The 13,615-nt window shown below is 44.9% G+C and overlaps 1 protein-coding gene across 14 annotated transcripts in view; it reads left to right on the top strand.

The window, feature by feature from the left end:
• Positions 1–13,615, top strand: part of UNC13B (unc-13 homolog B) — a 540,439-nt gene that overhangs the window by 125,028 nt on the left and 401,796 nt on the right. For all 14 annotated transcript variants that reach the window (XM_068252311.1, XM_068252316.1, XM_068252301.1 and 11 more), the window contains one exon: positions 3,823–3,922. In XM_068252311.1, the coding sequence (XP_068108412.1) occupies positions 3,823–3,922 (100 nt within the window). The remainder of the gene's footprint in view (positions 1–3,822; positions 3,923–13,615) is intronic.

Consider the following 13,615-nt stretch of genomic DNA (forward strand, 5'->3'; position numbering starts at 1 on the left):
GAGGCAAATCCTGCAATGAACCTGCAGTGTGTCTACTTCCTGCTTTCGTGGAAGCAGTCATAGGGTTACCATCCTGTGCTGACAAATTAGCTGCTCTGTCAAGGCAGCCAACTGACACAGCTGAGAGATCAAATTACAGTGGTGATTAGTCACAAATGAGGGGGAATTACACAGGCTAAACTCTCTAAATTACATACAGGGTGCATTTCTCTGTTTTCTTCTGTCCTGTGCAAGAGTTAAGGCACACTTTAAAAAGTGCGTGGCGGTAACAGTGTTTTATTTCCAGATGACCTTCAGACCACTGGCTGGTGTCCCTACTTGTGTCTCCCTGTGCCCATGTGTGTGTTGAAGGCTCACCTGTCAGGCCGTTGAGACTCCTTGCCTCCTCCAGTGTCTGTCACCGCTGTACCATGTGACACCAGCTAACTAATGTCACTACATGTGCCAATGTCATGTGGTACAGGTGCTTGCAATGAGGCCGGGCACTGGAGGAGGTCAGGATTCATGCTGATGTGTGACAAGGTGAGCCTTCATCACTGCATACTGGCACGGAGGAGACACATATACATGTGGGGGGCAGCAAGACGACTTCCAGTAGATTTAAAGAGCTGCTCCAACACTATGGAACTCCCTATCGCCACCCATTAGGGCAGCCCCCCTCCTTCAACATCTTCAAGAAGGCTCTCAAAACTCACCTTTTCACTCTGGCCTACCACCCCTCACAAGTGCTCTAATCCCACAGCTGAACTCTGGTCGTCTCCCTACCTCTCCCTCTAGATTGTAAGCCTTTGGGCAGGGTCCTCCTCCTTTTATGTCTTACCTGATCATGCACCTCCATTACTGTGCACCCATGCTATGGAGTGAACCAAACTTGCCTAATCTCCATGCTCCATCCAGTGACTGACTAAGCATTACCTTGTACTCATACTGTGCTGCGTGATCTGGTTTTTCTTGTATTCAGGTATTGTCATTTTGCTGTATGTCACCCCTAAATATTGTCTGTAACCTAAACTAATGTCCAGCGCTGCGTAATATGTTGGCGCTTTATAAATACAATAAATAATAAACTCTAGTGAAAATAATGTGATAAAAAAGTGCTTCATTTTTACAATAATTATGTAAAAATTTAGTCAGTGTTTTCCCATTGTAAAATCTTTCCTCTCCCTGATTTACATTGTGATGTTTATCACATGGTGACATTTTTACTGCTGGAAGGTGACGTCAGTGGAAGGAGATGCTGCTTGCTTTTTTGGCAGTTGTAAACAGCTGTTATTTCCCATAATGCAACAAGGTTCACAGACAGGAAACTGCCAGGACCATGGTCATGACATCACACTGTGGGAGGGGTTTCACCACAATATCAGCCATACAGACCCCCCTGATGATCCGTTTGAGAAAAGGAAAAGATTTCTAATGAGAAAGGGGGTATCAGCTACTGATTGGGATGAAGTTCAATTCTTGGTCATAGTTTCTCTTTAAAGAACGTCTGAAGTAAGAGGGAAATGGAGACTGCCATATTTATTTCTTTTTACACTGTGCACATTCTCTGCTAGCCCTGCTGATCCTCCGCCTCTGATGCTTTTAGCCATAGCCCCTGAACAAGCATGCAGCAGATCAGGCGTTTCAGACTTTAAAGTCAGATCTGACAAGATTAGCTGCATGCTTGTTTCTGGTGTGATTAGGACACTAATTCAGCCAAATAGATCAGCAGTACTGCCAGGCAACTGGCATCGTTTAAAAGGAAATAAATATGGCAGCCTCCATATACAGGATCTTCTCAAAAAATTAGCATATTGTGATAAAGTTCATTATTTTCTGTAATGTACTGATAAACATTAGACTTTCATATATTTTAGATTCAAATACACACAACTGAATTAGTTCAAGCTTTTTATTGTTTTAATATTGATGATTTTGGCATACAGCTCATGAAAACTCCAAATTCCTATCTCAAAAAATTAGCATATTTCATCCGATCAATAAAAGAAAAGTGTTTTTAAAACAAAAAAAGTCAACCTTCAAATAATTATGTTCAGTTATGCACTCAATACTTGATCGGGAATCCTTTTGCAGAAATGACTGCTTCAATGCGGCGTGGCATGGAGGCAATCAGCCTGTGGCACTGCTCAGGTGTTATGGAGGCCCAGGATGCTTCGATAGCAGCCTTAAGCTCATCCAGAGTGTTGGGTCTTGCGTCTCTCAACTCTCTCTTCACAATATCCCACAGATTCTCTATGGGGTTCAGGTCAGGAGAGTTGGCAGGCCATTTGAGCACAGTAATACCATGGTCAGTAAACCATTTACCAGTGGTTTTGGCACTGTGAGCAGGTGCCAGGCCGTGCTGAAAAATGAAATCATCTCCATAAAGCTTTCCAGCAGATGGAAGCATGAAGTGCTCCAAAATCTCCTGATAGCTAGCTGCATTGACCGTGCCCTTGATAAAACACAGTGGACCAACACCAGCAGCTGACCTGGCACCCCAGACCATCACTGACTGTGGGCACTTGACACTGGACTTCAGGCATTTTGGCATTTCCCTCTCCCCAGTCTTCCTCCAGACTCTGGCACCTTGATTTCCAAATTACATGTAAAAGTTGCTTTTATCCGAAAAAAGTACTTTGGACCACTGAGCAACAGTCCATTGCTGCTTCTCTGTAGCCCAGGCCAGGCGCTTCTGCCGCTGTTTCTGGTTCAAAAGTGAGTTCATGCTTCCATCTGCTGAAAAGCTTTATGGAGATGAAGATTTCATTTTTCAGCACGACCTGGCACCTGCTCACAGTGCCAAAACCACTGGTAAATGGTTTACTGACCATGGTATTGCTGTGCTCAATTGGCCTGCCAACTCTCCTGACCTGAACCCCATAGAGAATCTGGGGGATATTGTGAAGAGAAAGTTGAGAGACGCAAGACCCAACACTCTGGATGAGCTTAAGGCCGCTATCGAAGCATCCTGGGCCTCCATAACACCTGAGCAGTGCCACAGGCTGATTGCCTCCATGCCACGCCGCATTGAAGCAGTCATTTCTGCAAAAGGATTCCCGACCAAGTATTGAGTGCATAACTGAACATAATTATTTTAAGGTTGACTTTTTTTTGTTTTAAAAACACTTCTCTTTTATTGGTCGGATGAAATATGCTAATTTTTTGAGATAGGACATTTGGGTTTTCATGAGCTGTGTGCCAAAATCATCAATATTTAAACAATAAAAGGCTTGAACTACTTCAGTTGTGTGTATTAGAATCTAAAATATATGAAAGTCTAATGTTTATCAGTACATTACAGAAAATAATGAACTTTATCACAATATGCTAATTTTTTGAGAAGATCCTGTACCTCTCACTTCATTTACCCTTTAATGCTGAAATCTGTCTGGCCTGGCAATGGATCCCTCTCTGATCAGTTTTGGTCTAATTGGAAATCTATCTAATGGTGGATCTGTTGCAGTGGCATAATTAAGGAGCTTGGGGCCCCAGTGCAAGTTTTACATGGGGCCCAGGTTCAAGTTTTTACACAGGGCCCCAATCTCTGCATTGATATGGACCCCCAAAACCTATCAAGGAAAGCTGCAGTATCCGCTACTAGTGGCCCCTCTGGTCAGGGGCCCCGGTGCGGTTGCAACCTCTGCATCCCCTATTGCTGCACTGCTGATCTGGTGGCACACGGAGTGCTGTATGGCCACCTTTCGTACACCGCTGTCTGTAATCACAGCTGTCAGTGCTCCGTTCAGAAGCATTAGATAATGTGTCATTACTGTAGCATGACTGTGCTTCTATTGCTATTATGCTTCTGTGCTTATCTGCATCCTTTCTTTCCTCTCCTAGATAAATTCAACACGTATGTCACACTGAAGGTGCAAAATGTGAAGAGCACGACGGTGACGGTGAGAGGGGACCAGCCCTGCTGGGAACAGGACTTCATGTTGTAAGTAACACCTGCCATATCTTAAAGGGAACCTAAAGTGATAGAGCGAACTGGGAACAGAGGCGCCAGCAGGGTAAAAGTGGATAAAACCTTTAAAATTTGCTTGGAGAAAGTGGTGGACTTACCTCCATAAAGCAGACACGAAAGACTGTCTGTATAATAGTAATCACATTTCTTATATAGTACCCCAAAAGTGCAACGCGTTTCGCAGGCCACGCCCGCTTCATCAGGCAATAAACGTGGGGACAACAGAATTTCAGCAGTAGCAGGAGTAGCGCCTCGACTGCAATTTTAAAGATTTTATCCACTTTTAGCCTGCTGGCGCCTTTGTTCCCCGTTTGCTGTACCGTGTCCAACCCTGGTTTTCACAATCCAACTGGCACTGCACAGTACCTGCGGGTTAGGCAAAGGCACTCAGACTCGGTAAGAAGAAAAAAAAATCTGGTAGATTCAGGGACCTGTTTGGATGTGACAACACACTTTAACCTTCTGACCTTGACATCAAAAGCTAACCTCTCCTTACTCTATCCCAGTGGTTCACAACCCATGTGCCGCGATACATACATGTGTTGCGGCAGCTTCGGGTATGCGTCGCAGTGTTAGCTCTCGGAGGAGAGCAGCGCAGTGGAGGGAGAGCTGTGGGCAGCGGCGGCGAAGGGGGCCATCTCCCCCCCCCTTCCCTCACCTTGGGGTGCTCTCCCTCCCTTGCTCTCTCCTCCGGAACGAACTGCGGTCAGGCGTTTGCAGCGGGCAGGACTTACCTTCCGTGTCGCTCCAAGCGCCGCAGGTTCTGGTGCCGCAGCCGCTGCTGTGGTCTGGATCAGACCAGAGTAGTGGCAAATCATCCTGCGACGAGACCAGACGGAGACACGGCAGGTAAGTTCCGCCCCTCTGCCAGCCACCGCACTTCGTTCCTGAGGAGAGAACGAGGGTGCCGCTCTCCTTCCCTCGCTCTCTCCTCCTGGGGGGGGGGGGGGGGGGCACCTGGCTACATTTACTGGGCACATATACACCTGACTACATATACTGGGCACATATACCACTGGCTACATATACTGGGCACATATACACCTGGCTATATATACTGGGCACATATACACCTGACTACATATACTGGGCACATATACACCTGACTACATATACTGGACACCTATACCCCTGACTACATATACTGGGCACATATACCCCTGACTACATATACTGGGCACATATACCCCTGACTACATATACTGGGCACATATACCCCTGACTACATATACTGGGCACATATACCCCTGACTACATATACTGGGCACATATACCCCTGGCTACATATACTGGGCACATATACCCCTGACTACATATACTGGGCACATATACCCCTGGCTACATATACTGGGCACGTATACCCCTGGCTACATATACTGGGCACGTATACCCCTGGCTACATATACTGGGCACATATACCCCTGGCTACATATACTGGGCACATATACACCTGACTACATATACTGGGCACATATACCCCTGACTACATATACTGGGCACATATACCCCTGACTACATATACTGGGCACATATACCCCTGGCTACATATACTGGGCACATATACCCCTGCCTACATATACTGGGCACATATACCCCTGCCTACATATACTGGGCACATATACACCTGACTACATATACTGGGCACATATACCCCTGACTACATATACTGGGCACATATACCCCTGGCTACATATACTGGGCACATATACCCCTGGCTACATATACTGGGCACATATACCCCTGGCTACATATACTGGGCACATATACCTCTGGCTACATATACTGGGCACATATACCCCTGGCTACATATACTGGGCACATATACCCCTGGCTACATATACTGGGCACATATACCCCTGGCTACATATACTGGGCACATATACCCCTGGCTACATATACTGGGCACATATACCCCTGGCTACATATACTGGGCACATATACCCCTGGCTACATATACTGGGCACATATATGCCTGGCTACATATACTGGGCACATATACCCCTGCCTACATATACTGGGCTAATATACCCCTGCCTACATATACTGGGCACATATACCCCTGCCTACATATACTGGGCACATATACCCCTGCCTACATATACTGGGCACATATACCCCTGCCTACATATACTGGGCACATATACCTCTGGCTACATATACTGGGCACATATACCTCTGGCTACATATACTGGGCACATATACCCCTGCCTACATATACTGGGCACATATACCCCTGCCTACATATACTGGGCACATATATGCCTGGCTACATATACTTCAGGATGTGGGTGATGTCCGTCAACCAGCGCTGTGGATTCCTCAGCTTATGACACCTCCGACCCAAACATTTCTATGACTCCACAGCCCTGCGGTGAACTCTAACTTGCTAGGAGTGTGCAGCAATTGCTATGACCTATCAGCCATTCAAACAAAGTTATGCAGTCTAAGGCCTGGAACGCACTAGCAGCCTTTTCTAAGCGCTATTGATTTGAAAAGCTCTTGCTTAATGTAATGCTATGGGGGATTAAAAAAAAAAAAAAAAAAAAAAAACACATCCCAAAAGTGGGATCCCACCCATAGCGTTACATTAGCAAGAGCTCCCCAAATCACAAGCGCTCAGAAAAGCCCTGCTAGTGGGCGTAAGGGCTCTTTTCAAGTTTGAATCGCAATTGAGCTGTGGTTGTGCGACCCTTTTCCTTCCTTATTTCAACCAACGCGATCAGGGGTCAATACGTCAGGTGTATGGCGCAATTGCAGTGCATTTTTTTTTTTATTTGGGAATTGTGTCGAGGGGAAAAAAAGGCGAGTAATTGCAGGGAAAATTTCATAGGGGTGCGAGGAGTATGCGATTTTCCAGTGCTCCTATATAAACTATAATGGCTGAAACACACGCACTCATACGCTCACACATACACACACACATACACACACACACGCACTCACTCACTCACTCACTCACTCACACTCTCTCTCTCTGTGCAGAAAATTCACACACACACACACACACTCTGTGCAGAAAATTCAGATGGTTCGCTCAAATGGAAACAGTCACTGCCGTTTTCATTAGTTTAGCTGTACCTAGCTTTTTGCTGGCTATTGAGATTGGATTGCAAAACGCTGGTAGTGGAAAAGGCTCCTGAGATTGCATGCGAGGCGAGATGTACCCACCCGTGCAGCTGCTGCTCTCCTGCATTCCGATCAGGACTTCTGTTCAGCAGCCGGAGAGGCGTAAGGGCTGCACACCCTGGCTGAGCTGTGCTGCGTTTCTATAAACACATGCATTTTTTCAATCGCAAAGTCTTGTTAAAGGGCCACTATCGCGAAAAAGGTAGGCAGTTAAAATCTGACAGAACCGACAGGTTTTGGGCCAGTCCATCTCCTCATGGGGGATTCTCAGGGTTTTGTTTTCAACAGCATCTCCTGAACAGCAATTTAACTGCCAAAATAGTAAGATACCAGCCAGCCTCTCTACTCACTTGAACACTATTTTGTCAGTTAGACTTTGCAACTGCTGTTCAGGAAATGTTGTTGAAAACAAGGAAAACCCTGAGAATTCCCCATGAAGAAATGGACTAGTCCAAAACCTGTCGGTTCTATAATTTTAACTGCCTACTTTTTTTTTTTTTTTTTTTTTTTTTGCATCAGTGGTCCTTTAAAAATAATGAAGATCGTGATGAACTCTACACATCGGTGCAGTGCGCTTTTAGTAAATAACGATCGCAGTGACTGCGGCGCTTTTCGAAAAATTGCATACAAAAACATAATGCGATTGCATTGTGTTTTTTCGAGGGCAATTCCCAAGCAACCTTGCAACTTCCTGGACTTTTTTTTTTTTTTTTAACCAATCACCAAGCACAAGAAAAACGCAAGCAGAAACACAAACTCCTCACAAAAAACACAAGCGTGTGATTTTAAAATCACATTGCGTTTGCGCTTGCCGCTTTTCAGTGTGTACAGGCCCTAACAGTGGAAAGAAACATTAATTAGCAGATCTATTACTTGAAGTGACAGGTCGTGTCTTATCTTTTGAAGTATGTGGCAAATATAAGTTTACCTTAGTGTTTTTTTTTCACCTGCAGCAAAATAAAACAATAACCTGACTCATGAATATATAATACTTCCCCATTAAGCGTAACCAACCCAACCTGTTCTGCGCCCCACCAGGTACTAATTTGCTTGTTACATATACAGTTGTCAGTTATCTGCGGCCTCAGGGCATCTACAGGAAGTGGGTCACTTCTAGTGAATACCTCGTATTCTCCACACCCTACAATAGACTTCCAGCACTTGATATGGGAGTGCCCAGTATAGAATGACAAAACTTCTGATGACAACGCAGGGATCTTGTGTTCCTTTAAGACATATTTATTACGTGTTTCAGAGGACTTTCTCCCTATCACAGAACATTTCCTGTTCTGTTGCTATATCCCGGTTCCCTCAGATTCATTCCCTAGCTTCTGCAGTTACCTGTATTGAGTTCCTTGTATTTTGATAAGCTACGGGAACAGGCACAGAGTTGCAGCAGTGGAGGGATGTATGAAAATGTAGGCCGGATGGACTTGCTTGAATATATCTGGATTGTAAACTTGTAAACCTCTAGATTGTGAGGGCAAGGCCCTCCCTCTATTGTTTCTTGTATTTGCTGTACTTGCACTACCAGAACGACATGTACTTGTATCACTGAATGTACAGTATTAGGATATTAAAATGAAAAACAAAATGCTATCGCTTGTAGACAAACACTGAAAGCGAAGAGAAAAGCACAAGGAACCCGGGAGCCCCTTCTGGGGTAGTATCACCTGGTGATTGGCAACGGAAATGTAGAAATTTTTGTACTCACAAGTATAGGTTGCTCTAAGAGGCAACCACGGTGTTTGCTCATTGTAAAATCTTTCCTCTCCCAGATTCACATTCTGACATGTATTACATGGTGACATTGTTACTGTGGGCAGGTTATGTAGCTGCTCCTAGCTGTTTTGGCTGTTAAAGACAGCTGTAAACAGCTATTTCCTGTCTGTGAGCATTGTTACATTGTGGCAGTTTGCCCAGAGTACCGCGGTCCCAGAGCTTCTTGTGGGAGGGGTTTCACCACAATATCAGTCATACAGCGCCCCCTGATGGTCTGTTTGTGAAAAGCATTATATTTCTCATGCAAAAGGGGGTATCAGCTACTGATTGGGATAAAGTTCAATTCTAGGTTGGAGTTTCTCTTTAAAGAGACACTGAAGCGAAAAAAAAATGATGATATTATGATTTGTATGTGTAGTACAGCTAAGAAAAAAAAACATTAAGATCAGATACATCAGTCTAATTGTTTCCAGTACAGGAAGAGTTAAGAAACTCCAGTTGTTATCTCTATGCAAAAAAGCTATTAAGCTCTCCAACTAAATTAGTCGTGGAGAGGGCTGTTATCTGACTTTTATTATCTCAACTGTAATTGTACTGTTTACTTTTCCTCTGCCAGAGGAGATGTCATTACTTCACAGACTGCTCTGAAAGACTCATTTTGAATGCTGAGTGTAATCTGCACATATTATAGAATGATGCAATGTTAGAAAAAACACTATATACCTGAAAATAAAAATATGAGAATATTTTCTTTGCTGCTAATCTTCTAGTAATTATTCATAGTACACAACCAATTCATTATATCATATATTTTTTTTCGCTTCAGTGTCTCTTTAAGCCGCAAAACGCATTGTCTGAAGTGCTTATAGTCCTAATAAATTCTTCTTTTATTATACATCAGCGCAAGTCTCCTTGTTTAAGGTTGGCCAAAATCCTTTATTATATCTGTGGGATATTTACATCGATAATATCCAGGGGCGCCTCCTAAGTTGCTTTTATCACTTGTAGAGTGACTCAAAATGCTTGAGAGCTTCAGCCACTAGGGGCGTCCTCAGTAGGCCATCCTGGAGCATTAGGGAGTCTTGCCCAAGGACTCCTCACCGAACAGGTACTGGCTATGGCAAGAATTCAAACCCTGGTCTCCTATGTCGAACAGGGCTGGCGCTACCATATGGGCAACCTGGGCAGTTTCCCCAGGGCCCTGAGCTGCTGGTTAGGCCCCTCCCCATCTTAGCAGTGTTCCCTGGGGCGGAGTCTTTGGCAGGATAGCGTCTCGCCTGTCCCAGCGGGTGTACTTCTTATTAAATTTCATTATCACCTAAGTTTATTTTCGCATCAGGTTTGCTTTAATAGATCTAAGTAAAAGGAGCTTAAATTGTAGAAATGGTATTCCCACCAGTGTCCATCAGTTTGGTGGAGTTCTCCTTTAAGTGAAGTCTGCTTTGAGCCTGGCTGTACCGGTTCTGTTGCGTGACCGAGTGGCCCTGTATTCTGTTTGCCTTTCGGGGAATGACTTCGTCAGAGCGGCTGGCATCTCTCTTGTGTTTGTCTGTGACGTCCGCAGAGATCACGCCAGGGTTTGTAAACATCTCGTCATTTCATGGCGCTGGCAGCCGTCCTGAAATTCTTCATTACAGAACCTGCCAACCCGCTGTTTATTAAGAGTCCTTAAAATCATTAATCTTGGATGGCCTCCCATGCCTGTTCTCAGATTCCTCTTCTGCTTGTAGGGCTGCGCGTAGAAGAGTCAGTGGACATCATCTTGTGGCAGCACAGTAGGGTTGTGGTTACCACTCTCGCCTTGCAGCGCTGGGTCCCTGCTTCATATCCCAGTATCTGCAGAGTTTGAATGTCTTCTCTCCGTGTCTGTGTGGGTTTCCTCCGGACACTCCAGTTTCCTCACACATCCCAAAAACATACAGATAGGTTAATTGGCTTCCCCCTAAAATTGGCCCTAGACTACGATATATATATATATATATATATATATATATATATATATATATATATATATATATATATATATATATATATATATATATATATATATATATACATACAGTATTTATATCTCTCTCTTAGTTTACCTACTTTTTTTCTTCCCATGTCCTGCAAGAGTTGTGACCTTAAAGTGTACCAGAGACAAACGTATGACATGGTTTTATACTTACTTAAAGAAAACCTGTATAAAAAAAAAGGGCGAGGGGGTACTTTTTTTTTTTTTTCCCCCCAAAAACAGATGGCTGCAGCCAGGACCCCAATAGGTGTCCCCCAGGTAGTCTGAGGGTGTAGCAGCCAGGATGGGGATAGCGGTCACAGCGGCGGAGAGGGGGGTGGCCGCCTCCCCTCCCTCACCTGTGTCCCCCCCGTCCCCTCCCTCACCTGTGTCCCCCCCGTCCCCGCTCCCTCCTCCAGCTACAGTGGATTGCAAAAGTGTTCGGCCCCCTTTGAAGTTTTCCACATTTTGTCACATTACTGCCACAAACATGCATCAATTATATTGGAATTCCACATGAAAGACCAATACAAAGTGCTGTACACATGAGAAGTGGAACAGAAATCATACATCATACAAACATTTTTTACAAATCAATAACTGCAAAGTGGGGTGTGCGTAATTATTCGCCCCCCTGAGTCAATACTTTGTAGAACCACCTTTTGCTGCAATTACAGCTGCCAGTCTTTTAGGGTAAGTCTCTACCAGCTTTGCACATCTAGAGACTGAAATCCTTGCCCATTCTTCTTTGCAAAACCGCTCCAGCTCAGTCAGATTAGATGGACAGCGTTTGTGAACAGCAGTTTTCAGATCTTGCCACAGATTCTCGATTGGATTTAGATCTGGACTTTGACTGGGCCATTCTAACACATAGATATGTTTTGTTTTAAACCATTCCATTGTTGCCCTGGCTTTATGTTTAGGGTCATTTTTCTGCTGGAAGGTGAACCTCCGCCCCAGTCTCAAGTCTTTTGCAGTCTCCAAGAGGTTTTCTTCCAAGTTTGCCCTGTATTTGGCTCAATTTATCTTCCCATCAACTCTGACCAGCTTCCCTCTCCCTGCTGAAGAGATGCACCCCCCGACCATGATGCTGCCACCACCATATTTGACAGTGGGGATGGTGTGTTCAGAGTGATGTGCAGTGTTAGTTTTCAGCCACACATAGCATTTTGCATTTTGGCCAAAAAGTTCCATTATGGTCTCATCTGACCAGAGCACCTTCTTCCACATGGTTGCTGTGTCCCCCACATGGCTTGTGGCAAACTGCGAACTGGACTTCTTATGCTTTCTGTTAACAATGCCTTTCTTCTTACCAATCTTCCATAAAGGCCAACTTTGTACAGTGCATGACTAATAGTTGTCCTATGGACAGAGTCTTCCACCTGAGCTGTAGATCTCTGCAGCTCGTCCAGAGTCACCATGGGCCTCTTGACTGCATTTCTGATCTGCGCTCTCCTTGTTCGGCCTGTGAGTTTAGGTGGGCGGCCTTGTCTTGGTAGGTTTACAGTTGTGCCATACTCTTTCTATTTCTGAATGATCGCTTGAATAGTGCTCCGTGGGATGTTCAAGGCTTTGGAAATCTTGTTGTAGCCTAAGCCTGCTTTAAATTTCTCAATAACTTGATCCCTGACCTGTCTTGTGTGTTCTTTGGACTTCATGGTGTTGTTGCTCCCAATATTCTCTTAGACAACCTCTGAGGCCCTCACAGAGCAGCTGTATTTGTACTGACATTAGATTACACACAGGTGCACTCTATTTAGTCATTAGCACTCATCAGGCAATGTCTATGGGCAACTGACTGCACTCAGATCAAAGGGGGCCGAATAATTATGCACACACCACTTTGCAGTTATTGATTTGTAAAAAATGTTTGGAATCATGTATGATTTTCAATCCACTTCTCCTGTGTACACCACTTTGTGTTGGTCTTTCATGTGGAATTCCAATAAAATTGATTCATGTTTTTGGCAGTAATGTGACAAAATGTGGAAAACTTCAAGGGGACCGAATACTTTTGCAACCCACTGTATTTGTGGCAGAAGTGTAGCGAGTGAGCAGGGAAGCACCTTACTTCCTCTGCTCGCTGTGACTTCCTGCAATGTCTCCCTCTAGTGGGCGGCATTGCCGGAAGTCACGCGGCGAGCAGAGGAAGAAAGGTAAATTTCCCCACTCGCTCGCTACACTTTTGCCACAAATTGCTGGAGGGGGGGGGCGACCTCCCTCCCCTCCGCTGTGCCTGCTACCCCCTGTCCTGGCTGCTAACCCCTCAGGCTACCTGTGGGACACCTATTTTGTTTCGTGTGCAAGAATAGCCTGTGTAGAGCCTGTTTTTGCACTGCCCTCCACTACCCCTCCGTGTATCAGGATCCATGTCTGGTGCAGGAAAATGCAGTAGATCTGGACCCTCCGTTCAGGTTTTGAAAATTGTTCCTCACAAACGCAGATGGATCCATTTTCTGTTTTGGTAAAGACGGCTGCTTCTTTTAACATTGCTATCCGTGGCTCCGGTTTTCATCAGGTTTTAAAAACTAAGCCACGGATATGTTCCCGACCTAGTGTGAACCATCTCTTATTTCGAATGAAGAGCTGCGCCTGTGCAGGATCGCGGTAGGTAAATATTGCCTGCGCACCCTTGCCAAGCCTTGTTGAGGGACTTTCGGCAGAGCAAGCGATGGATTCCCTGAAGCTACAGAAGAGAGGAAAGCCTCATTGGGACGCTGAGGCTTCCCCCTCCCGAGGTGAGCACCCCCCAGAGTTATTATTATTATTATTTTTTTAGTTTTTTTATTAGAGTCTCTTTAAGGCTTCCTCCAGCCTACTGT

This window comes from Hyperolius riggenbachi, chromosome 1 (genome assembly GCF_040937935.1).
Source record: "Hyperolius riggenbachi isolate aHypRig1 chromosome 1, aHypRig1.pri, whole genome shotgun sequence".
NCBI lineage: Eukaryota > Metazoa > Chordata > Amphibia > Anura > Hyperoliidae > Hyperolius > Hyperolius riggenbachi.